Consider the following 23,535-nt stretch of genomic DNA (forward strand, 5'->3'; position numbering starts at 1 on the left):
GGGGAGTGGAACGGGAGCGGGGGAATGGAACGGGAGCGGGGCGGCTCGGCAGGGTCGGTACCGGGGGAGTGGAACGGGAGCGGGGCGGCTCGGCAGGATCGGTACCGGGGGAATGGAACGGGAGCGGGGCGGCTCGGCAGGATCGGTACCGGGGTACGGGACGGTACCGGAGAGAACACGAGCGGTACCGGGGAACACGAAACGGGACCCGCGGGTGCAGGACGGGACGGGACGGGCCAGCCCGGCCCCGGGCGTGCAGGAGCGGGCCCGGGGGCTGCGGAGGGGCAGGAGCGGGGGCTGCGGGCCAGGTCCTCGTCCCCGTCCCCGCCGCCCCCCCGGCGCTGGCCCCGCTCCGAGCCCTGCGCCCGGGGCTGCAGGGGCCGAGCTCCGCGCTTGAACCCGCCCCCGCCAGATCTCATTTCCCTAAAAAAAAAAAAAAAAAAAAAAAAAAAAAAAGAAAGAAAGAAAAAAAAATAGAAGGGAGAGAGAGCGAGGGAAAAAAAAAAAAAGCGAAGAAGGGAAGGAAAGAGGGAAGAGAGGAAAAAAAAACGCCGGCCGGAGCCATGGCCGGGCTGCGGAGCTGCGGGCTGCTCCTCTGCCTGCTCCTGGCCCGGGCCCTGCGCTTTCCGGACTATTCCTACGTGCTGGAGGAAGAGGAGGAGGACGAGGAGCCCCTGGACTACAAGGACCCCTGCAAAGCCGGTAGGAGCGGGGGGATGCGCGGCGGGGGGCGGGCGGGCGGACAAAGGGGAGCGCGGGGGCCGCGGGAGCGCGGCTGCGGGCAGGAGTGCGGGAAAGAGTGCGGGCAGGAGTGCGGGAAAGAGTGCGGGGGCTGCGAGCGTGCCCCGCACGCTCTTCGGGGCTCCGCACGGCCGAACTGGGCTCCGCCGCGCCGGGCCCGGGCAGTCCCGGGCAGTCCCGGGCTCGGGGGGAGCAGCGGCCGGTCCCGCTCCGGGATGCAGCTGGTTGTGCTTAGGGTGAGGAGCAGGGGGGCTGGCCCCGCGCCCCGCTTTCGCTCCCCGCTCTTGGCTGCACTGGGAGCTGTCAAAGGCGGCGGGGAGCCCCCAGCCCCCCATGCCAGCCCCCCTCTCCATCCCACGGCGCCGCAGAGCCGGACCCATCCCGCACCCCCCGCGCCACCCCCCATCCCTGACCCCTGGTTTTTTTCCTCTCCCCCAGCCCGCAGCCAAAGCTCGCCCCGCTGGGATCCCCGGGAGCTGCCCCCACGGGCTGGGGTCCCCCCGTGCCGGGACAGGGGGCTCGGAGCTGCTCCCCGGGTTTTGGGAGGGCTGGGAGCACACTGGCTGCTGCGGGGGGCAAATCCCCGTCTCCCGGTGCGCGCTGAAGGCCATGGAAGGATTTGGGGAGGGGGAAACTGAGGCACGGGAGGGCCGCGCGGGGCTGAGCCCGGCGCGAGGGCCGGGGTCTGGCGGGGGATCACGTTTCTCTGTACTGGCATTGTCTGCGCTGCGAGGCGGCTGTTGATATAACTCTGTCTACACGAGGGCTTTTTTCTGGCCAAAAATCCTTCCCTTCCTGCCCTCCCGGGCTGAAACAGCAAGGCTTGCAAAACCGTCCGGGCAGAGCCGGCTGGAGCCTTCCCCCGGCTCCCGCTTCCTCCAGCCGAGCCGCGGGGCCGAGGCTTCCCCCGGTTCCACCGCTGTCCCCTCCTCGCCCCGCTCCTGTGCACCCCGAGACCCCCCGGGGCCGCCTGTCGCCCCCTCGCCCTTCCCGTCCCGCCGTTATGATATCCTGATGGGATTAATTTAATTAATTAAGCCGGGGGTGGGGGGGGCGGGGAGGGGATCAGGCCCTGCCACGCATGGAGCCGGGGATTCACCCTCGTTTTGGCTCCACAGGGCCGGGATGATGAAATTCAAATTTCCCTGGCATCCTCCTGATCTCCCCCCACCCCCGAAATCCCTTCGGTTCAGCTTGGGGGTGTTGAGACCCCCACCCCGAGCTCTAAGCAGTGCCAGAAACGTCCAAGCACCGAAATTTTGCCACCGCCGCGGCTCCGGGGAGGGAAAACACCGGGAGAGGGATTTGTGCTCCTCATGCCAGAGGTATCCTGAGGCCACCGGCTGCCCGCGGCCACCCCGCTGATGCCACCCGTCTGCAGCGGTGCCAGCGGAAGGGGAAGAGCCTCCCGTGCCGCCGCGTCGCTTCCAAGGATGCCAAAACGGGAAACCGCTGGGAGATGCAGCCCTTGGAGCAGCCCCCGGGCAGCCGGGCAGGAAGGAACCGGCCGCGGCCCCGCTTTCCCTTCACCCGGTCAGCTCCCGGTGCCCGGGAGCGGCCGCCGGGTCAGATCCGGGTCGGATCTCCGGTTGGGAAAGGCGGCTGGAAGGGCTCCCAGCGCCCCCAGCTGCGCTGGGACAGCGGCCCCAGGGCTCGCTCTGCCTCATCCCGGCGAGCCGGGGCTGCCTGGGCGGTTTGGGGATGGGAGCCGGGACCCCCTGGGTGCCCCCAGCACCGGGGAAATGGGATTGAGCCCGTCTTGTACCCCCGGTCTGCTCCACACCCACATTTTGGGGTGCTTGGCTAAACTGGGGGGCTGAAACCCCCCTTTCCAACATTCAGCACCCTAGGGGAGAGGGACACGGGGGTGCAGAGCCCGTGGGGGCTCACACAGCCCCCCAGAGTGGGTGTTTGGGGGGATCTGCTCTCCCAAACTCCCACGGGGAGCTCAGCATCACCTGCGTGGCAGAGGCACGGGACCCACGGATGGGGCTGGGGGTCTGAGCCCCCCTCTCCCCCCTGCAGGAGCTTCCCAGCCGTGCCTGGAGCTCTCCAGCCGCTGGGATTTCACCTAGATTACACTTTCCAGGCGTAGCCAGCCCAGGCTACTGGTTGCAGTCACACTTGTCAGGCTGCCCAAAAATATTTTCCAGCCGTTATATGTCACTTATTCATGCAGGGTAAAAATCCACCCGCGGAGCCGGGGCCGGCGGGAGGCCTGCGGTTCAGGGCTCGGCAAACCTTGGAAATCTCAGGCCGATCGCGGGATCTGCTTTATCTTTGTGTAATCACCCGTTCGGCGCGGCGGCATCCTCCGGCGGGGCCCGGGGTGCCACGGCGGGGCCGGGGGCTCGCTCCTCGCTGCCCTCCCTTCCCCGGCTCCTGGGAAACGCCTCGGCTGCTGATTCACGCCGGCGGGTCGTGCCCAGGGGGGAGACGGCGCTTCCTGAGGCTTTATCCGGGGCTGGGAAACACATGGCTCGGAAGGCCCCGGGGAGAGCCGGGGAGAACAAAGCAGCCGGGAGGGGATGCGGTGAGGGGAGGGAGGAGGGCTCGCCGCGAGGTTTCCCCGAAATTTCTGCCCGGGAAGGGTGTTTTCCGGGCAACGACGTGTCCTCCCGCTTGCCCGTGGCTGTGCTGAGGATTCCTGGAGGTCTCTGGAGAGAAAAAGGCTCGCAGTGCATCCCGCCGAGCCGTGGGAAGCGGAGGTCCCGCTCATCACCTGGCCAAGGCTGCGGGAGTCACTGCCGGCACATTTGGGGTGGCAAACTTAGAGTAGCAAACTTGGCATGGCAAATTTGGGGTGGCAAACTTGGAGTGAAAACTTGGAGTGGCAAATTTGGGGTGGCAAATTTGGAGTGGCAAATTTGTAGTGGCAAACTTGGAGTGAAAACTTGGAATGGCAAATTTGGGGTGGCAAACTTGGGATGGCAAATTTGGAGCAGCAGACTTGGAGTGGCAAACTTGGAGCGGCAAACGTCTTAACAAACTTGGAGTGGCAAACTTGGCATGGCAAACTTGGGGTGGCAAATTTGGGGCGGCAAATTTGGAGTAGCAAACTTGGGATGGCAAATTTGGGGCGGCAAATTTGGAGTAGCAAACTTGGGGTGGCAAATTTGTAGTGGCAAACTTGGAGTGAAAACCTGGAATGGCAAATTTGGGGTGGCAGATTTGGAGTGGCAAACTTGGAGTAGCAAACTTGGGGTGGCAAACTTGGGATGGCAAACTTGGGGTGGCAAATTTGGGGTGGCAAACTTGGGGTGGCAAACTGCTCTTGGGAAGGCAGTGGGAGCTCCCGAGCCACAGGAGGGATTGTCAGCGAGCCGGGAGCAGCCTCGGGAAGGGGTTAAGGTGTGCTGGGAGGGGGGATTGTGAGGACAGGAAGCACAACAGGGGGGATGTTTACAGCCAGAGCCCCGGGGAGGATGCCCAGAGGTCTGGGAGCCCTTTGGCAGAGCCAGAGGCAGGGACAGGAGAGCCCGGGGTGCCCCACGTGTGTGGAGCTGGGTGTCAGGGCCTGTCCCCCTCTCCATTCCCTGTTCCTGCTGCCACCAGACTCCTCTCCAAAGTGACAACAACCCCCCCGACATCCCCTTGGCAGTGCAATTTCCAAATATTTTCCTTTGCAGCAGCTCTCCCTTTCACAGGGGCTGGTGCTCTTGGCGCGGGATGTGTTTTCCTCGGTGACCTGGCTCTGCAGAGGGGACGCAGGGAGACCTCGCTTCCTGCACACGGCTCCTTCCACCCCGGGGCTCCGGCGTGCCTCAGGCTTGGCATCCTCCACAACGAGCCCTGGAGGAGGCTTTTTCCTCCTTTTGCTGTCACGGAAGAGGAGCAGAAGGAAAAGGCTCCCCTGGAGTGCTCCAACATCCCTCCCACTCCCAGCCTGCCCCCGTGGACGTTTCCTGCCCCTGGAATTTGTTTGAGTTTGTTTGCTGCCGGGGATGTTTATTCGAGGCTCCACGGTGCTTATTCCATGGCCTGGAGCAGGCGCAGGGCTTGGTTGGAGCCTGAGCGCCGCTGCCCAGGGCTGGGGAGGGAATTTGGCTGTGGGTGCTCAGGGAAGCGTTGGCGGAGGGAGGATGTGCTTTGCACCCGAGGGAATTCGGGACTGGGATCATCCCTCCGCCCTGGATGTTGTGCTGGAGCCTCTCTGCCGTGCCCAGCTGCTGGGTGCCCTGTGCCCGGTGCTGGCACAGCCCTGGGCATCCCAGACCCACCAGCTGGGATAAGGATGCTCCCGCCGGGAAGCAGGAGGTGGGGGATGGCAGTGACGGATGTCTGAGCTCTGGGGGGGTGCCCCGTGGTGCTGAGTGGCTCTATCCCCCCCGTGCCTCAGTTTCCCCAAGCCCGCACAGGGGCCGTGATCCGGCCTGGCTCCCAGCCTGGCCTCCGAGGCGTGAATTCCTGCTTTGTGCCTGCTGTGCTGCTCGGAAGGTGCTCTGGGAAAGCAAATACTCCTCGCCCCGGCGTTTACAGGCTGGCGGCTCCCTCTCTCCCTCTCTCCCTCTCTCCCTCTCTCCTCTCCCTCTCTCCTCTCCCTCTCTCCCGCCGCCGGCGAGGGGCACCGGCAGAGGGGCCGCGCCGGTGCCGGGGGCAGGAGGAGCTGCTTCCCCGCCGTCTGTCCCCGGGCTCTCCCTGCGGGGACCCGGCTGTTCCCCCGCCCCAAACCCCCGGGATGCTCCGCGTCCTCCCACCTCCGCACCCCCCAGCAGCGCAGACCCCCGGGCCGGGGGGACCCCCGGAGCAGAGGGGTCCCCTCTCGTCGGGCCGCGGCCCCGGCGTGTTTTGCCGCGCAGCTGGGCCGGCGTGCGGGGGCGAGGGGCGGTGCGAGGAGCATTCCTCGCATATTTAAGGGCTCCGAGAGCCAGTGGGATGCTGCTCCGGTGGCTCCGTGGCTTTTCAACCCGGCAGCTCGGCTGGGGCCGGGACGCACCTATTTGAGATCTCGCTTCCATCCCGTTCCCGGCAGGGGCAGAGCCGCTCAATCCCTGCTTCCTTCACATCCCAAATCCTGCCTGAGCAGGGAGGGATGCTCGGGACTCGCACGGGGATTTGGGATGGAGCTGCTGAGGCGCTGAGGGAATGCTGGGCTGGGCACAGTGCCCTTGGAGGGCTCCTGGCACCCACAGGGATGAGAATCCCTCCTGCTCAGGAACCTTCAAACTGCACAGGGGTGGGACCTGCACAAGGCTGGGACCTGCACAAGGCTCAGGGTCTTTCCCACCTGGTGCCCTTTGCTGGGATCTTCACAGGGATGAGGGTCCCTCCTGCCCAGTGTCCTTCGAGGCCTGGTGAGACCCACAGGAGGATGAGGATCTTTCCCACCCTCTGGCGGGATCCTGGCAGGGGTGAGGGCCCCCCCTGCCCTGCACCACGCACGGAGCCCCCTGTGCCCCAGACTGCCCTGGAATCTGACCCCGTGCTGTTTGTCTGCCGCTGCCCTGCCAAGGCTTCCCCGGGGCTCTGTTTGCTTTTCCCGGCTCACCAGAACACCGAGTTCGTGCCCCGGCCCCTTCCCAGCGCCTGTTTTATCAGATTTCTCCTGCAGCTCGGTTCCCAACCTTGGTGGGGCCCGAGGTCAGGCTCATCCCAAAATCCCAGTGACGCCAGAGAGGTCAGGCCCGTGGCTGCCCCCTGCACGGCTCACCTTGCCCGGGGGGATGCTGAGCTCCTGCATCCCGGGCAGGGAGCAGAGGGACCCTGCAGGGGGACCCAGGAGGTGCCTGTAGGATCGGGATGGGGTGCTGAGGGGTTTGGCCCGGCTCCGAATGAAAAACCTTGTTTGTCTAAAGCTTCAGCCCCGGGGTTACGTCACCGTTCCGAGAACCCGAAAGAAAACACAGCACAAAAAGTCAAACAACAGAGGAGGGCTGAGCTATCTCCCGGCTGCGGAGGGGGAAGAGCTCCGTGGGAGCGGCTCCCGAAGGCTGCCTGCGCTCTGGGGGCGGCAGGGATGGAGCTGGGGTGATCCCCCTCTCCCCTGATTCACTCCTGGCTGCTCCCACGCCTGGCCTTGGAGCTGGCATCCCGCTGGCACCGCATCCCCCCGCTGGCACCGCATCCCCCGCTGGCACCGCATCCCCCGCTGGCACCGCATCCCCCGCTGGCACCGCATCCCCCGCTGGCACCGCCGCGGCTCGGACCTTGCCCCAGGGCTCTGTGACTGAGCAGGGAGCAGCCCCCGCAGCACAGGGACACCACGACACCCCCAGCGGTGGCTGTGTCCCCTGGTTTGGGGTCTCCTGGGCACCGTGCCCTGGCGGGTGAGGGGATGTGCTGCAGGGAATGGCTGCTGGGGGTGTGACCCCCCTCGGGGGGTGTTCCCCCCTGTTCCGACCCGGGCTGTGCCCAGCAGAGGGCTGGGACCCCTCCTGCCAAGAGCCCCCCGTTTGCAGGGGGTCCCCCTCACTTGCAGGGGGTCCCCCTCACTTGCAGGGAGTCCCCTCCACCTCTCCCACACGAGCAGGGAGGGGACAAGTGGCAGCAGCGTGGCAGTGTCCCCAGGGAGCCCCTTGGGGAGCTTTGCAGAGTCTGGGGGCTTTTGGTGAACAGAGCCCCCCCAAATCCCCCGCGTGTCACCTCATTCCAGGGGTGCACGGGCAGCGAGTGGGAGGAGGCCGTGAGCGGAGCCCAAACCAACCTGGAATTTCTCAATCCCGCGCTCTGGGCTTGGCCCCGGCGTGTCCGTGCAGGGATCGCCGCCGGGGCAGCCCCGTGGCCCCGCCGGGAGCCACCACCCCGCGGCCTGGGGGCTTCTGGGGGAGCCCAGCCACCTCAAACCTCCGGGAAACGCGGCCCCCCCTCGCCGGGCTGGCCTGCCCGGCTCTCTCACGTCTCCCAAATCCCTCACATATGGTTTCTATATCACTTGGCTCCGCCGGCGCTTGCTCGGCTGTAAGCGAGCTTACTTTCCCTTGTCTTTCCATGCGGCTCTTGGCACGGGATGCTCGTCCTGCTCCCCGGCCCTGGTCCTCCCCCGCGCTGCCCGTTCGGACACGTCTCTCCCGGCCCCGGGGAGGGTGTGGGGAGGCCGGGGCCGGCTCCTGCCTCTGCTCTGCCCTCAAATTGCAGCCTGGCCGTGCCAGCCGCAGGTCGCTGCCAGGGGAGGTGCCGGCCCCGGCTTGTTTGCTCTTCCCTCGGCGCTGCCGCAGGTCTGCTCTCCACCCCGGAGCTTCCCCCGATGGGATTCACCCGCCGGTCAGCGCTGGGGACAGCCCCAAAAGGCGGCTCCTTCACCCCAAAGCGCTCCCCGCCGCCGCTGCAGCGAGCTTTGGGCTCGGCGCCGTGGGAGGGACGGGATCCTCTGCTCCTCGGGTCCCATGGCTGTTCCTCTCACCCCGTGCCGGCTTTCTGGACCTCTCCGGGTTATCCTAATTGTCCCGCCTTGCCTTCATAATTAGTGGCTCTTTTGGGATCCATTTGCTAACTGCTCGGAGCGCGACCTTGGCTCCGCTCGCCCTCGTCCCCTGAGCTGCTCCAGCCACCCCACTCCGGCCACCCCACTGCCCACGCTGCCCTTCCCCAGGCACGGTGAGGCCAGGGGGTGCCAGGCACCCTCTGCTCTCCCCAGATACCCCCAAAACCGCTGAGGAGCCCCGACCCCACTGCGGCCACCTCGGGAGCCGCGGCCTGACCTCGGGCAGCCCCGGCGTCCCCGGGGCTCGGGGCCGGCCAAGCGCCGGGAGCCGCGTGTGCCCCGCGGCCCCGAGCCCCGGAATGGGCGGCAGAGAGGAGGAGGAAGGTGGTGAGCGGGGTTATGTCCGCAGCCCCGCGGTGCTGGAGCATCCCCTGGCGCTGGAGGGGCGTCCCGGCCCCGGCAGACGGCCGGCCCCGCTCCTGCGGGCCGCGGGCGCAGCGGGAGCTTCCCGGCCCATATGGCTCCGCTCCGCGCTGGCACATGACTCAGAGGCCGCGGCTTGGAGCGCCCTGGGGCTGCCGGAGCTCGCAGCGGGCTGGGGGGCAAGAGCCGAGCAGGAAGGGGGTCCTGAAGCCAGCAAAAGTCGGGAGGGAAAAAGGCAGTTTTGCAACACAAATAATAATAGAAACCCTAAAAAGTGATGGATGGGTTTTATGCGATCCAGATGTGAGAGCGGGGCTGGCTCCAGCTGCTGGGGAGTGGGGGAGCCCAGCCAGCACCACGCTCAGCTGAAGGAGAGGGAGAGGAAGAGGAGGAGGGGGAGGAAGGGCTTGCCTTCTTCTTCGGGGCTTGCCAGGTGTGGAGGGGCTGGGGAGAGGCACCCGATGGGATTTGGGATCCACAGCGGAGGGTTCACACCTCCTCCTCCCCTCCCAGCCGCCTTCCTGGGTGACATCGCCCTGGACGAGGAGGACCTGCAGCTCTTCCAGGTGGACCGGGTGGTGGACCTGGCCCGCCACACCATCACCCGCCCGCCCTCCAACTCCTCAGGTACCCCGCGCCCCCGCTGCCCCCTGCCCGCCCCCACCCCCGGGGCCGGCCCTGCTGACCCCCATCCCCGCAGGCAGCAGCGCCGGCAGCCCCCGGGCCCCGGCTGGGCGCCGCCGGGGCCGGGCACGGAGCCGCCGCGCCGCCACGTCCCGGCCGGAGCGAGTGTGGCCGGACGGGGTCATCCCCTACGTCATCAGCGGCAACTTCAGCGGTGAGTGACAGCCAGCCGAGGGGCGTCCGGCCCCGCCGTGCCTCAGTTTCCCCGCCGGGCTGACCCCCCCGCCGCCCCTCCGCAGGCAGCCAGCGAGCCATCTTCCGGCAGGCCATGCGCCACTGGGAGAAGCACACCTGTGTCACCTTCCTGGAGCGCAACGACGAGGACAGCTACATCGTGTTCACCTACCGCCCCTGTGGGTACGTGCGGGGCTGCTCCAGGGGCTTGGTTTTGGGGGGGGATGCGGCTGTTTGGGGTGCAGGAGGTGCCGAGCTCGGCGCTCGCCGCCGGGGGATGAGGTCGGTGGCGCGGCACCAGCCCGGGCTTGCAGCGGGGCTGGCGCCAAAGGAAACAGGGGTTTGGACGAGCTCAGCATCTTCACACGTCGGGGCACGGCCCTGGCCAAGCAGATGGTGGTTAGGAGGAGGATTTCCCCTGGAATGGGAGCCCTGCGTGGGCGCAAACCCTGAGCCCAGCTCCAGAGCAGCTCAGGGGCGAGGATGGCTCCAGGGAGCTGGGTGGGCACCGAGGGAGCAGGGCCACGGGAGCTGGGGCTGGTGCAGCTGTGCCAGGCCGTGCTGGGCCGTGCTGTGCCAGCAGCCGAGCTCTCCCAGTCTCCAGGCAGAGCTGAGGCTCGAGTTCCTCACATGGGCAGGACGCCTGAAGTTCTGCGTTGGGGATGATTCCCACATGCCCAGCATTTTTTGGGACCTGATCCTCCTGGCTGGGGAACACCGGGATGTCTGCACCAGAGAGCCGGGAATCACCTGCAGGTTCCTCCCCTGCAGGTGCTGCTCCTACGTGGGCCGCCGAGGAGGGGGACCCCAGGCCATCTCCATCGGCAAGAACTGCGACAAGTTCGGCATCGTGGTGCACGAGCTGGGCCACGTCATCGGCTTCTGGCACGAGCACACGCGCCCCGACCGGGACGACCACGTCTCCATCATCCGGGAGAACATCCAGCCAGGTGCGGATGGGCTTCCCTCCTCACCCTCCTCCTCCTCCTCCTCTTCATCCCTGCGGTGGGGTGCTGCCGACGTCGGGGTGCCCCTGGCAGTGTCCCCATGCCGTCCTCCTCAGGGCAGGAATACAACTTCCTCAAGATGGAGCCGGAGGAGGTGGAGTCGCTGGGGGAGACCTACGACTTTGACAGCATCATGCACTACGCCAGGAACACCTTCTCCAGGTAGGGCCCGGGGTGTCCCCTGGTGTCACCTCACATCCTGGGGACGATGGCACAGTGTCCCCAACCGCTGAGGATGGTTACCAGCTGTGGACAGAGCGAATTCCCCCCAAGAAAGGTTTGCACTGGCATTCTGGGTGGGGTGAAACCCCTCAGGTCCCTTCCCAGAGCAGGGAATTGCTGTCCCCGCAGTCACCCCCACTGGGGACGCATCCCCGCTGACTCACCGGCCTGCAGGCTTTAATTAGCCAGGCTGCTTTAATTAGCCAGGCTGCTTTTAGCATCCTTTCCCGGTGCTGAGGCCGCAGGGCGGGCGGGCTCATCCCTTTCCTGCCCCAGGGGCATCTTCCTGGACACCATCCTGCCCAAGTACGACGTGAACGGCGTCCGGCCCGCCATCGGCCAGAGGACACGGCTCAGCAAGGGGGACATTGCCCAGGCCCGCAAGCTCTACCGCTGCCCAGGTGAGTGCCAGCACCCCCAGGGCCCGCAGAGCCCGGGGGAGCCCCCCCGGGGTTGTATTTCCCAGGAAACACTCGGCTTCACCCCAAATCTTGGCAGAAGTGGTGTTGTCCTGGGTGGATTCCCTGTTTGTGGTGGTTTTGGGGTCCTCACTGCTGTGGGATTTTCTAAAGGTGCCTTCCTCCATCCACTTTGGGGGGCTGAGAGCAGAACCTGCCTGTGTGAGGGTGTCCTCAGCTGCCCTCTCTTCCCACTCCTGCAAAAGAGCATCCCCCCAAAGCGTTGTCCCAAAAAATCCTCTCTAGAGCATCCGCTTGGAGCAGCCCTCAAAAGAGCATCCTCCAAAAGCATCCCCAAAAATAATCCCCCAAAGAGCATCAGCCAAGAAAATCCCCCAAGAGCATCCCCCAAAGAGCATTCTCCAAGAGCATCTCCCAGAAAACATCTCCCAAAAGAAATCCCCGAAAGAGCATCCTCCAAGAGCATCTCCAAAAAAAATCTCCCCAAAATTCCTCCAAAGAGTGTCTCCCCCCAGAGCCTCCTGCAAGAGCATCCCCCAAAGGAATCCCCTAAAAAGCATCCTCTAAAGAGCATCTCCCAAAAAAATCTCCCAAAAAATCCTTCAAAGAGCATCTCCCTACCAGAGCATCCCCCAAAAAATCCTCCAAAGAGCATCTCCCCAGAGAATTCCTATGAAAGAATCTTTCAAGAGAAGAGCATCCCCCCAGAGGATCTTCCAAGAGCATCCCCCTGAGAAATCCTGCAAAGGCCATTCCCCCAAGAGCAGAGCATCCCCGAGAGCATCCTCTGACCCCACAAGCACCCCTGGGGAGCGAAGCCTCCTCAGAGCCTCCTCCACCCCACCCTTGCACCCAGAGGGGTTTGGATGAGGTGGGACAGGACATCCCGATCCCACCAGAGCCCTCAAATCCCCCCGGGGCTGGAGCAGATCGTCCCCAGAGCTCTGCTGTCACCCCCGAGGGCTCTGGGGCTGTGACATGAGCGGTGGCATTGTCCCGGGCGCGGGGAGGGGGTGGCTGGCACGAGTCCCCCGACAGCAGGCACGTGCTCCGGGGCTGTGCTGGCAACATCTGCAAGGAGTTTGGCTCCCGCACGCTCCCGCTTAATTCCAGCAACTAATTAGCAGCCTGGAAGAGGGAAGCCTTTGTGAGGGGCCCCACGGCCGTGCCGCCTTCAGGGGAGCAGGAAAAGTGATTAGTTTGGAGCAAGGAAAAGCAAAAAAAAAAAAGGGAGGAGCCCCCCCGAAAAACCTCTGTGGATCACCAGCGTCCCCTTCTTTTGTTTCCGCTGAAAAGCGAGGAGGGGAAAGAGGCAGCGAGCCCAGGTTTCAAGCGGCCTTTTTTGCACCGATTCCTCTTTCATCTCGTGCCCCCGGCTCTGAGAGGGTGGATGGGGAGGGGGCGGCCGCCTTGGCCCCCCGACAGCCGCGCTGGAGCTCCGTGGGCCGCTCATGTGGCTCGCAGATGGCAGCGCTGGGCCGGCTCCAGCCGCGGCCGCGGAGAGCCGGGCCCCGCGGCGTGGCAGCGCTCCTGCCCCCCGGCTGCAGCCTGGAGAGCTGCCACGGAGCCGGGAGCCGCTCCAGGGAGGGCTGGGGATGGCGGTGATGCGGGGTTTTTTTGGTCCTCGGGGATGGGAATTTGGGTGGGAAAAGGGCGCTGGGGTTGGGGGTGAAGGTAAGTGATGCCCTCCCTGCTGCTGGGGGGTTCCCTGAAGGGTCTGAACCCTGCTTTTCTCCCTCTGCAGCATGTGGGGAGACACTCCAGGACAGCCAGGGCAACTTCTCCTCGCCGGAATTCCCCAATGGATACTCTGCCCACATGCACTGCGTCTGGAGGATCTCGGTCACCCCCGGAGAGAAGGTACTGCCTGCTGGGGTGGCGGCTCCCGCCCTCTCCCCGCCCTCCTCTCCCTCCTCCAGCCGCGTTTTGGGGTGTCCCGAGCCCCAGCACCCCTTGTGGGTGGGATGCCCCGGGCAGAGCGGCTCTGGGTTCCGCCAGGCTCCCCCGGCTCCGGCGGATGGGTGCGGGGGGAGCTCACCCCACGCTCCTCCCGCTCCTTCCCGCCCTTAGATCATCCTGAATTTCACCACCCTGGACCTGTACCGAAGCCGGCTGTGCTGGTACGACTACGTGGAGGTGAGAGACGGGTTCTGGAGAAAGGCCACGCTGCGAGGTAACAACCCGGGGCCTCCCGCCCGCTCCTGTGCCCGCCGGGACCGCGCCGCGGCCGGCAGGGCACCGGGGGATCCCCTCCGCCCCTCTCCCTGCCCGCCTGGCATCCCAAAGTCCTGGGGAGGGGAGGATTACCCCCCAGAGGGGTTGCTGAGGTGAACGGAGCTCCCAGTTTAGCCCACACCAGTGAGCCCAGTGTGGACGATCCAGCTGGCTGGCGCGTCTCTCCCCAGGGAGTGCCGGCGTCCCAGTCCCACCCCCAGGAGCTGGATGTTCCCCAAGGAGATTCCAGCGTCCTGTCCCATCCCTGTGCTGCTCCCCAGGGAGATTCCAGCGTCTTGTCCCATCCCTGTGCTGCTCCCCAGGGAGATTCCAGCATCCTGTCCCATCCCTGTGCTGCTCCCCAGGGAGATTCCAGCGTCCTGTCCCATCCCTGTGCTGCTCCCCAGGGAGATTCCAGCATCCTGTCCCATCCCTGTGATGTTCCCCAGGGAGATTCCAGCGTCTTGTCCCATCCCTGTGCTGCTCCCCAGGGAGATTCCAGCGTCCTGTCCCATCCCTGTGCTGCTCCCCAGGGAGATTCCAGGATCCCAACTCCATCCCTGTGATGTTCCCCAGGGAGATTCCAGCGTCCTGTCCCATCCCTGTGCTGCTCCCCAGGGAGATTCCAGCGTCCTGTCCCGTCCCTGTGATGTTCCCCAGGGAGATTCCAGGATTCTGATCCCATCCCTGTGATGTTCCCCAGGGAGATTCCAGCGTCCTGTCCCATTCCTGTGGTGTTCCCCAGGGAGATTCCAGGATTCTGATCCCATCCCTGTGATGTTCCCCAGGGACATTCCAGGATCCCAATTCCATCCCTGGATGTTCCCCAGGGAGATTCCAGCATCCTGTCCCATCCCTGTGATGTTCCCCAGGGACATTCCGGGATCCCAATTCCATCCCTGTGATGTTCCCCAGGGACATTCCAGGATCCTGTCCCATCCCATGAATTTCCCAAATCCCAGGATTCCCAAGTCCCCTGGAATCAGCAGCTGAAGTGAAACAACCAGAAAAGCCAGAGGGGCCTGGGGGGAGGAGAGCGGGGAGAAGCAGCCTTTGGCTTCAGGCTGGAAAGGGACATCGGGGGGACCAGGAGGTGGTGGTGAGGAAGAGGAGGCGGTGGTGAGGAGGAAGAGGAGGGGTGGTGAAGAGAAGGAGCTGTGAGGAAAAGGAGCTGGTGAGCAGGAAGAGGAAGAGGCAGTGAGGAAGAGGAGGTAGCGGTGAGGTAAAGAAGGTGGTGAGGAGGAGGAGGAGGAGGAGGAGGAGGAGGTGGTGATGTGGAAGAAGAGATGGCAGTGAGGAATGGGAGATGGCAGTGAGGAAGAGGAGAAGGAGATGAGGAGGGGGAGGTGGCAGTGAGGAAGAGGAGGTCACGGTGATGAAGAGGAGGTCACGGTGATGAAGGGGAGATGGCAGTGAGGAAGAGGAGGTGGCGGTGAGGAAGAAGAGGTGGCCGTGAGGAAGAGGAGGTGGAGGTGAGGAAATGGAGGTGGCAGTGAGGAAGAGATGGCAGTGAGGAAGGGGAGATGGCAGTGAGGAAGAGGAGGTTATGGTGATGAAGAGGAGGTCACAGTGATGAAGGGGAGGTGGCAGTGAGGAAGAGGAGGTGGCGGTGATGAAGGGGAGGTGGCAGTGAGGAAGAGGAGATGGCAGTGAGGAAGTGGAGGTGACAGTGAGGAAGAGGAGGTGGCGGTGATGAGGAGGCGGTGGCGGTGAGGAAGAGGAGGGCTCCAGCACGGCAGCCCAGCACGCCTTCCTCCCCAGGCAGGTTCTGCGGGAACAAGCTGCCCGAGCCCATCGTCTCCACCGACAGCCGCCTCTGGGTGGAGTTCCGCAGCAGCAGCAACTGGGTGGGCAAAGGTTTCTTCGCCGTCTACGAAGGTAGGGGGGAGCAGCGGGGCCCGGGGGGCGGCGCGGGGCCGGGGGGGCTCAGCCTGCCGCTCCTCCCTTCCAGCCATCTGCGGGGGGGACGTGAAGAAGGACAACGGCCACATCCAGTCCCCCAACTACCCCGATGACTACCGGCCCAGCAAGGTGTGCGTCTGGAAAATCACTGTGTCCGAGGGCTACCACGTGGGACTGACCTTCCAGTCCTTCGAGGTGGGTCAGCGTCCCCCCGAGCCTGGGCAGGGGTCATCCCTCAGCCCTGTGCTCCCTCAGGGTGGGCTTGGGGCTGCTGCGTCCATCAGCAACGTCTCCGTGCCTCAGTTTCCCCACGTGTCAGGGTTTGGGGGGGCTGGGATAAAACAACCCCTGTTCTGTGGCAGCAGGGGCAGAAACTCAGCGTTCCCAGGCATTGTGCTGGGAAAGGTTGTGAGGAAAGAATGAGAAATTCTGATCTTAACTTGCTGCACCTGCTGTTGTGGAATGTGTTATGGGAGCTGTTTACCAAGGGTGGTTTCCTAATTAGCCAGTAGTGATGGTGCTTTAATTAAAGGACCAATCAGGTGAAGCTGTACGGAACCAAGATCTAAAAGAACAGCGGGATTCTTAATAAAGATGATTGATCTTTATTGATCTGATTGATCTGCACAGAGCCTGCACCAATTGTTACCCTGACAGGGGCTGGCTAACTGTGACACCTAATAGTGACATCTTACTGTGACATCCCACTGTGACACCTCACTGTGACACCTAACTGTGACATCCCACTGTGACACCTCACTGTGGCACCTTAATGTGGCACCTTCCTGTGACACCTTACTGTGACACTGTGACACCTAACTGTGAAATCTCACTGTGACACCTGTGACATCTCACTGTGACACCTTAATGTGGCACCTTCCTGTGACACCTTACTGTGACACTGTGACACCTCACTGTGACATCTCACTGTGACACCTTAATGTGACACCTTCCTGTCACACCTCACTGTGACATCTTACTGTGACATCATACTGTGACATCATAGTGGGACATCTTACTGTGGCATCTGACTGTGACATCATAGTGTGACATATTACTGTGACACCTCACTGTGATACTTTACTGTGACACCTCACAGTGACATCATACTGTGACATCATACTGTGACATCATACTGTGACATCTTACTGTGACACATTACTGTGACATCATACTGTGGCATCTTACTGTGGCACTGTGACATCTTACTGTGTCACCTTACTGTGACATCCTACTGTAACATCATACTGTGACATCATACTGATACACCTCACAGTAACACCTTACTGTGACACCTTAATGTGACTCCTCACTGTGACATAGTGCTGTGACATCTTACTATGTCACCTTACTGTGACATCATACTGTGACATCTTACTGTGATTCTTTACTGTGACATCATACTGTGGCACCTGACTGTGACACCTTACTGTGACATCCCACTGTGATGTCACACTGTGACATATTCCTGTGACATCTTACTGTGACACCTCACTGTGACACATCACTGTGACACTTTACTGTGACATCATACTGTGATGCCTAACTGTGACACCTTACTGTGACACATTACTGTGACACCTTAATGTGGCACCTTCCTGTGACACCTTACTGTGACATCTAAGTGTGACATCATACTGTGACACCTCACTGTGACACCATACTGTGACTCCTTATTGTGACATCCCACTGCAACTTCATACTGTGACACATTACTGTGACATCTTACTGTGACACTGTGACATTGAACTGTGACACCTTATTGTGACATCTTACAGTGACATTGAACTGTGACACCTTATTGTGATATCATACTGTGACATCATACTGTGACATCATAGTGTGACATCTCACTGTGACACCTATCCGTGACACTTTAGTGTGCCACCTCACAATGACATCTTACTGTGACATCATAATGTGACACCTTACTGTGACATCATAGTGTGATATATTACGGTGACATCATACTCTGACACCTTATTGTGACATTATACTGTGACATCATAGTGTGACACCTTACTGTGACACCTATCCGTGACACCTTACTGTGACACCTCACAGTGACATCTTACTGTGACACCTTACTGTGACACCTTACTGTGACATCAGACTGTGACACCTTCCTGTGACATCATACTGTGACACTTTACTATGGCATATTACTGTGACACCTTACTGTGACATCATAGTGTGACATCTTACTGTGACACCTTCCTGTGACACCTCACTGTGACATCATACTGTTACACCTCACAGTAACACCTTACTGTGACACCTTAATGTGACACCTTAATGTGACACCTTAATGTGACTCCTGTGACATCACACTGTGACACTTTTCTGTGACACCTTATTGTGACACCTTACTGTGACGTCCGACTGTGACACCTTATTGTGACGCTTTTGTCACCTGACTGTGTCACCTTGCTGTGACACCTCGCCGTGTCCCCAGATCGAGCGCCACGACAGCTGTGCCTACGACTACCTGGAGATCCGCGACGGCAGCAGCGACTCGAGCAGCCTCATCGGCCGCTACTGCGGCTACGACAAACCCGACGACATCAAGAGCACCTCCAACAAGCTCTGGATGAAGTTTGTGTCCGACGGCTCCATCAACAAGGCCGGCTTCGCCGTCAACTTCTTCAAAGGTCTGGGGGGTGCCGGGGGGGCTCCTGGGGGTGCCCGCAGCCCCCCGGCCGCTCACCCGCCCTGCCCTGCCCAGAGATGGACGAGTGCTCCCGCCCCAACAACGGCGGCTGCGAGCAGCGCTGCGTCAACACCCTGGGCAGCTACAAGTGTGCCTGCGACCCTGGCTACGAGCTGGCGTCCGACAAGCGCCGCTGCGAGGGTGAGTGTGCCCTGAGACCCCCCCAAAACCCCCCCGTGCCCCTTACGGTGCCCCGTGGAGGTGACGGGCGCTGGGTGGTGCCGCCCTGCAGCCGCCTGCGGAGGTTTCCTCACCAAGCTCAACGGCTCCATCACCAGCCCGGGCTGGCCCAAGGAGTATCCCCCCAACAAGAACTGCATCTGGCAGCTGGTGGCCCCCACCCAGTACCGCATCTCCCTCCAGTTCGACTTCTTCGAGACCGAGGGCAACGATGTGAGTGGGGGGAGCTGCTCCTCTCTGCGCCGTGTGCCGCCCCTCGCCCACGCCGGGGGTGCAGCCCCCAGCCCCAAAACCCTGCAGCCGCAGGCAGCCTGGCTGGCAGCACATTCTGGGAGGTTTTCTCCTCTTTTGGGGGACAATTGGCCCCTACTTCAGAGCTGGGGGTGCTCTCAGGGGCTGCTGGTGGCCCGCAGGGTGGCACTGCCGTGTCCCCAGCCCCGTGTCCCCCCCAGGTGTGCAAATATGACTTTGTGGAGGTGCGCAGCGGGCTCACAGCCGACTCCAAGCTGCACGGCAAGTTCTGCGGCGCCGAGAAGCCCGACGTCATCACCTCCCAGTACAACAACATGAGGATCGAGTTCAAGTCCGACAACACCGTCTCCAAAAAGGGCTTCAAAGCCCATTTCTTCTCAGGTAGAGCTGCCCGGCCCCGGCACGGGCGTCCCCTGCCCTCCCTCCCCAGCCAGCCCCCAAACCGCTGCTAACGCTTCCCCTGCCCACGCCAGGGGTGCAGCCCCCGGTCCCAAAACCCTCCAGCCACAGGCAGCCTGGCTGGCAGCACATTTTGGGAGGTTTTCTCCTCTTTTGGGGGACAATTGGCTCCTACTTCACAGCTGGGGGTGCTCCCCAAACAGCCAGGGGATGCTGGGGTGTGGGATGTGCTCGGCCCAGGGCGCTGCACCCCTCGGGTGGCATTGCCAGGGTGGGGGGACGGGGACACCCCGCTCTGCTCTGCTGCTCCCCGCTCTCTGCACGGCACCGCTCCCTGCGCTTCCCGGGCAGGGCGCTCCGCATCCCGGCGTCAGCAGCCGGCCCCGGCCGAGCTCCCCGGAGCGATCCCTCCTCCCAAAATCCATCACCCGCCTCTCCCTGTCCGCCCCACGGGCCGCTCTCCTCTCCCGGGCCGCCCCGCCAGGACCCGGTGTCACCTTCGGGTGGCTCTGGCGGGCAGGGATGGGGACACGGAGCGAAACGCTGGACGCAGCCGGGGCTGGACCCTGCGCTGGGGCTGCCACGGGACCCTGGCGCACCAGACGGTCCCCTGGGTGTGGCACAGTGCCCTGGACACCATCCCGGCCGTGAGGGACCCGCAGCCCCCGCCGTGAGCCCCCCGGAGCGGCGGAGCCCCGCGGGCCGGGGATGGAGTGTCTTTGCTTTATGTGTTTAATCGAAACCAAGGCGAGTAGGGCGGCCCAGGGGGCCCAGCCGTCGGGAGCCGGCACCCTCCACAAAGCGATTCCTCGGGGAAGCCCGGCGGCCGAGCGGGACCACGGGGCAGCCGGGTGAGTCTCCCCCCGGAGCGCTTCGGGCTCCTTCCCTCTCCCTTTTTCCCTCTTTTTCCTCACCCCGCGGGATGTGCGGTGACAACAGCACCCACCAAACCCTCTCCTCCACCTTCCCCGCTCAGGTCTCGGGCTTTCCCGGCAGCAGGACCACCCTGGAGGATTTGGCCTCCCTCCTCTGGTCCCTCCGGGGTCGCTCCCCGAGTAAAACCTCTCCCGTGCGGCCCCTTTTTGGCCGCGGAGGGTCCCCGTGCTCCGGACGAGCTCCGTCCCTCGGGCAGCCCGGCCGTCCGGGCGCCCCTTTTTCCCCGGTGACGACGTGACCCCTTCCTCCTCTTCCTCCTCCTCCTCCTCCTTCTCCTCCTCCTCCTCCTCCTCGCGGCCCGGGAAATCCGCCACGGTGTCGGCATCCAGGTACGTGCCCGCGGCTCTCGGGCGAGCCCCGGCGGCGCTGGGGGGTCCGCAGCGGGGGGAGAGGCGCTGCGGGGCGGTGAGCAGCCCGGAGCCGTCGGATCCCGCGGGGAGAGCGGTGAGCGCACGGCGATGCCGGGGGGCGGCGAGCAGGCCGGTTGGGATGGAGGATTGCTAAAGACGCCGGGCCGGTGGGCTTCTTCCCGCTGCCAACTCTCTCCTGCTCTTGTCTCGCCCGCCCAGGCTCCCTCCGTCCCGCCAGCTCCCCCCGCGGTGCTGGAGCTGCTCTGAGCCCAGAAGCCCCTTCCCAACCCCAAACGGGCCTTGCCGCCTCGCTTCCTCCTCCCTCACACCCAGGAGACGTCAGGTCACAGCCTCCGCTTGGGAGGGGGCCGCGGGGCCGGGGGCCGGGGCAGGACCCCCCCGCCGCTGGCTGTAGGAGGGATCCCGGCTCCTCCCGGCATCGCTGTGAGCTCGGGGCGGGACGCTGGGGGCTCCGGTGCCCGCTTGCTGCTGGCTGCCCTCCCCAGGGGGAGCCACGGGGCGTGCAGGGGTCTTTGGGGGGTCAGGGTCCCGGCGGTGGGAGGTAAATCCGGCCAGCTCGGGGTGATCCCAAACCCCTCCACTGCCATTCCCAAACTGGACACCCCTAGGAACCCACCCAAAGCCCAGCCGCATCCTCCCGCAGCCAGCCTCGTGCTTCCTCCTCCTCCTCTTCCTCCCCGCAGAGCCGCTCGCCCCGGCCCCAGAGGGGCTCCCGGGGGTCCCCTCGCTGCTGCTTCCCCCCGGCTGCCGCTCCGCATGCGCCCCCGGCCCCGCCGCCCCCCGCCCCCCCATCGCTCCCCCCCTTCTCTCCCTGTCTCTTTGCAGAGAAGAAGCAGCAGCTGCAGCCCCCGAAGTCGCGCCCGCCCGGCCTCAAGTTCCGCATGCAGAAGCGGCCGCGGGGCCCCTCCTGAGCCGCTCCATCCTCTCCGTCTTTCTCAGGAACGCCGCGGCCCCGGAGCCGTGCGGGAGCACGGTGGGACCGAGCCGAGCCGTGCTGCCGGCCCCGGCAGCCTTTTGCTTGACAGAACTGGTTGTTGACCTTATTTTTATTTTTTTCAAGTTTTTTTTAAAACTTTTTTTTTACCTTTTTTTCTTTTTTTTTTCTTTTTTTTTTTTCTTTTTTTTTTTTTTTTTTTTTTTTTGTTCCAAGCACCCCACCCCTTTGGTTTTGTCATTGACCAGCTGACCTTGTTTGTTTTATTTTTCCCCTCTCCCCAACCCAATTTTTACCGTGTCTGTGACATTTCCTATCAATGAGTAAAGAGGGACTCCCGCGTCCTGGTCTTTCTTGTGCATCTTTGGTTGTCACTGTGTGTTTTTCTGCCTCCCTCCCCGTCCGTCCTGGCAGCAGGTAATGGTGGCACCCATGGGTGAGCCCACGGGAGAGGAGGAGCCGTCCCGTGCCCGAGGGGCTGGAGCTGGAGGCGGGATGCTGGAGCTGCTTGCTGCTGCCCGGGGGCGCTTGCTTGGCTGGAGGGCAGCGGGGCCGGGGGCCGGGGGGCCGTGTTGGGATGGAATTGCACCACTCCAGGCTTTCCCAGCCCACTCAGGGATCCCTCTGCTCTCTCCCAGACAAGGATGAGTGCTCCAAGAACAACGGGGGCTGCCAGCACGAGTGCCTCAACTCCTTCGGCAGCTACGAGTGCCAGTGCCGCAGCGGCTTCGTGCTGCACGACAACAAGCACGACTGCAAGGAAGGTGGGTCCAGCCCGGCCCCCATTCCCTTGGGAACCCCCCAGGCACGCCTCCGTGACCCTCCTCGCTGTCCTGGCAGCTGGCTGTGACCACAAGGTGACATCTGTCTCGGGGACCATCACCAGCCCCAACTGGCCCGATAAATACCCCAGTAAGAAGGAGTGCACCTGGGCCATCAGCACCACGCCGGGCCACCGCATCAAGCTGGTAGGGGCTGGGGGGTGGGGGGCACTGGGGTCGCCTCTGCCGAGCCCGGAGCTCACCCAGAACCTCCCCAGAGCTTCTCGGAGCTGGACGTGGAGGCGCAGCAGGAATGCACCTACGACCACCTGGAGATCTTTGACGGGAAGGACGCCAAGGCGCCGGCACTCGGCCGCTTCTGCGGGGCCAAGGAGCCCGAGCCCATCGTCTCCTCGGGCAACAAGATGTTCCTCAAGTTTGTGTCTGATAACTCCATCCAGAAGAAGGGATTCGAGGCCAGCCACACCACAGGTACCTCGGTGGGGCTGGGAAATGAGGTTATGGGGTGGGGGCACAGCCCCTAAACCCCGGCTTGTCCCGCAGTGTGCGGGGGCCAGGTGCGCGCCGAGGTGAAGACCAAGGACTTGTATTCCCACGCACAATTTGGGGACAACAACTACCCGGGGGGCTCGGACTGCGAGTGGGTGATCATGGCCGAGGAGGGCTTCGGCGTGGAGCTCATCTTCCAGACCTTTGAGATCGAGGAGGAGGCCGACTGCGGATACGACTACATGGAGCTCTTCGACGGCTACGACGGCACGGCCCCGCGCCTCGGCCGCTTCTGCGGCTCCGGGGTGAGCTTGGCACGGAGGGGACGCGGGGTGGCTCGGGGCGGGGGGCGAGGAGTGAGCATTCAAGGTGATGGATGAGGCCGCGCCAGAGCGGTGCGGAGAAATCCCCGCGGGAATTTGGTCTGGTGTGATGATGCCCACCCTCCACAGCGCAAATATTCCCACCCGCAATTCCTCACCCCGGGGGTGCTCGTGGGTCTGAGCGCCCCCTCCCTCACCCCCGCAGCCCCCCGAGGAGGTCTACTCGGCCGGAGACTCGGTGATGATCCGCTTCCACTCCGACGACACCATCAACAAGAAGGGTTTCCACCTTCGCTACACCAGCACCAAGTTCCAGGACACGCTGCACACGAGGAAATGAGGGCCGGGGGTCCCGGCCCCGCCGCGGGCAGGGGAGGAGGAGGAGGAGGAAGAGGAGGAGGGCAGGGAGCAGGGCGGGGAGCGCTGCCCCGCACAGACTGCACGGAGGAGGAGCACACAGCCAACCTCAGCACTCAAGACACGCTCGCACGGGGCCCCGGGGCTCGGGCGCCCACGGCACGGGGACACAGGGGGGGTCCCCGCTGGCAGCCGCCCACCCCGGTGCTGGGGGGGCCGAGCAGGACCCGCTGCCCTCCCCTGCCCCGGCCAAAAGCTCTGAATGTACAAACCAGTAACCGGGAAGAGCCCAACACACACAAGGTGCTGTCTCTCTCTTGTACCCATGAAATAAATACCCTTGTACTTGGAGCGGGGGCAGCCGCGGCCTCTTTGCTTCCAGCCCAGCAAAACAGCACCCAAAACGGGACTGGACTGGGGGGGAAAGCAGCACAGACCCCGATCCTAAGGGAGGAGCCCAATCCTTGGGGTTCTGATGGAGCAGAACCAGGAATTCCACCAAAGGAGCAGCCAGACCTTCTCCTGGCGACAGCGGGTCCTGTGGAGGGTGGTGGGCTCGGAGCCCTCCGCCCCAGGTGGGTTCTGTGCCCCCACACCTTTATTTCGAGGTGTCTGAGGCGGGAGAGCAGCCGCTGTGGGTGGGTGGGTGCCACGTG

The 23,535-nt window shown here is 63.6% G+C and overlaps 1 protein-coding gene and 1 long non-coding RNA gene across 4 annotated transcripts; both read left to right on the forward strand.

Annotated features, from left to right (window-relative positions):
• Nucleotides 1-477: 477 nt before the first annotated feature.
• On the forward strand, nucleotides 478-23,230 carry BMP1 (bone morphogenetic protein 1). Of its 3 annotated transcripts, XM_064400476.1 has the most exons (20): nucleotides 482-702; nucleotides 9,038-9,151; nucleotides 9,225-9,362; nucleotides 9,448-9,565; nucleotides 10,154-10,332; nucleotides 10,446-10,551; nucleotides 10,888-11,012; nucleotides 12,775-12,890; nucleotides 13,101-13,203; nucleotides 15,006-15,122; nucleotides 15,196-15,341; nucleotides 17,602-17,797; nucleotides 17,872-17,997; nucleotides 18,089-18,249; nucleotides 18,489-18,669; nucleotides 21,567-21,692; nucleotides 21,769-21,896; nucleotides 21,968-22,181; nucleotides 22,254-22,504; nucleotides 22,728-23,230. In XM_064400476.1, the coding sequence occupies exons 1-20, from the start codon at nucleotides 564-566 to the stop codon at nucleotides 22,860-22,862; spliced, it is 2,919 nt and encodes a 972-aa protein (XP_064256546.1). In that variant the 5' UTR covers nucleotides 482-563; the 3' UTR covers nucleotides 22,863-23,230. The 3 variants fall into 3 exon arrangements, 1 of the variants encoding a protein (XP_064256546.1); XR_010350987.1 differs by lacking the exons at nucleotides 21,769-21,896; nucleotides 21,968-22,181; nucleotides 22,254-22,504; nucleotides 22,728-23,230 and adding an exon at nucleotides 20,820-21,024 and having other exon boundaries at nucleotides 478-702; nucleotides 21,567-21,679; XR_010350988.1 differs by lacking the exons at nucleotides 21,769-21,896; nucleotides 21,968-22,181; nucleotides 22,254-22,504; nucleotides 22,728-23,230 and adding an exon at nucleotides 20,820-20,967 and having other exon boundaries at nucleotides 478-702; nucleotides 21,567-21,677.
• LOC135287137 (uncharacterized) lies at nucleotides 18,679-20,813 on the forward strand. The gene is made up of 3 exons (XR_010350989.1): nucleotides 18,679-19,538; nucleotides 19,664-19,952; nucleotides 20,193-20,813. It is a non-coding gene; the product is annotated as an uncharacterized LOC135287137 (long non-coding RNA).
• Nucleotides 23,231-23,535: the final 305 nt, after the last annotated feature.

The sequence above is a fragment of the Passer domesticus genome, chromosome 28, assembly GCF_036417665.1.
Source record: "Passer domesticus isolate bPasDom1 chromosome 28, bPasDom1.hap1, whole genome shotgun sequence".
Lineage (NCBI taxonomy): Eukaryota > Metazoa > Chordata > Aves > Passeriformes > Passeridae > Passer > Passer domesticus.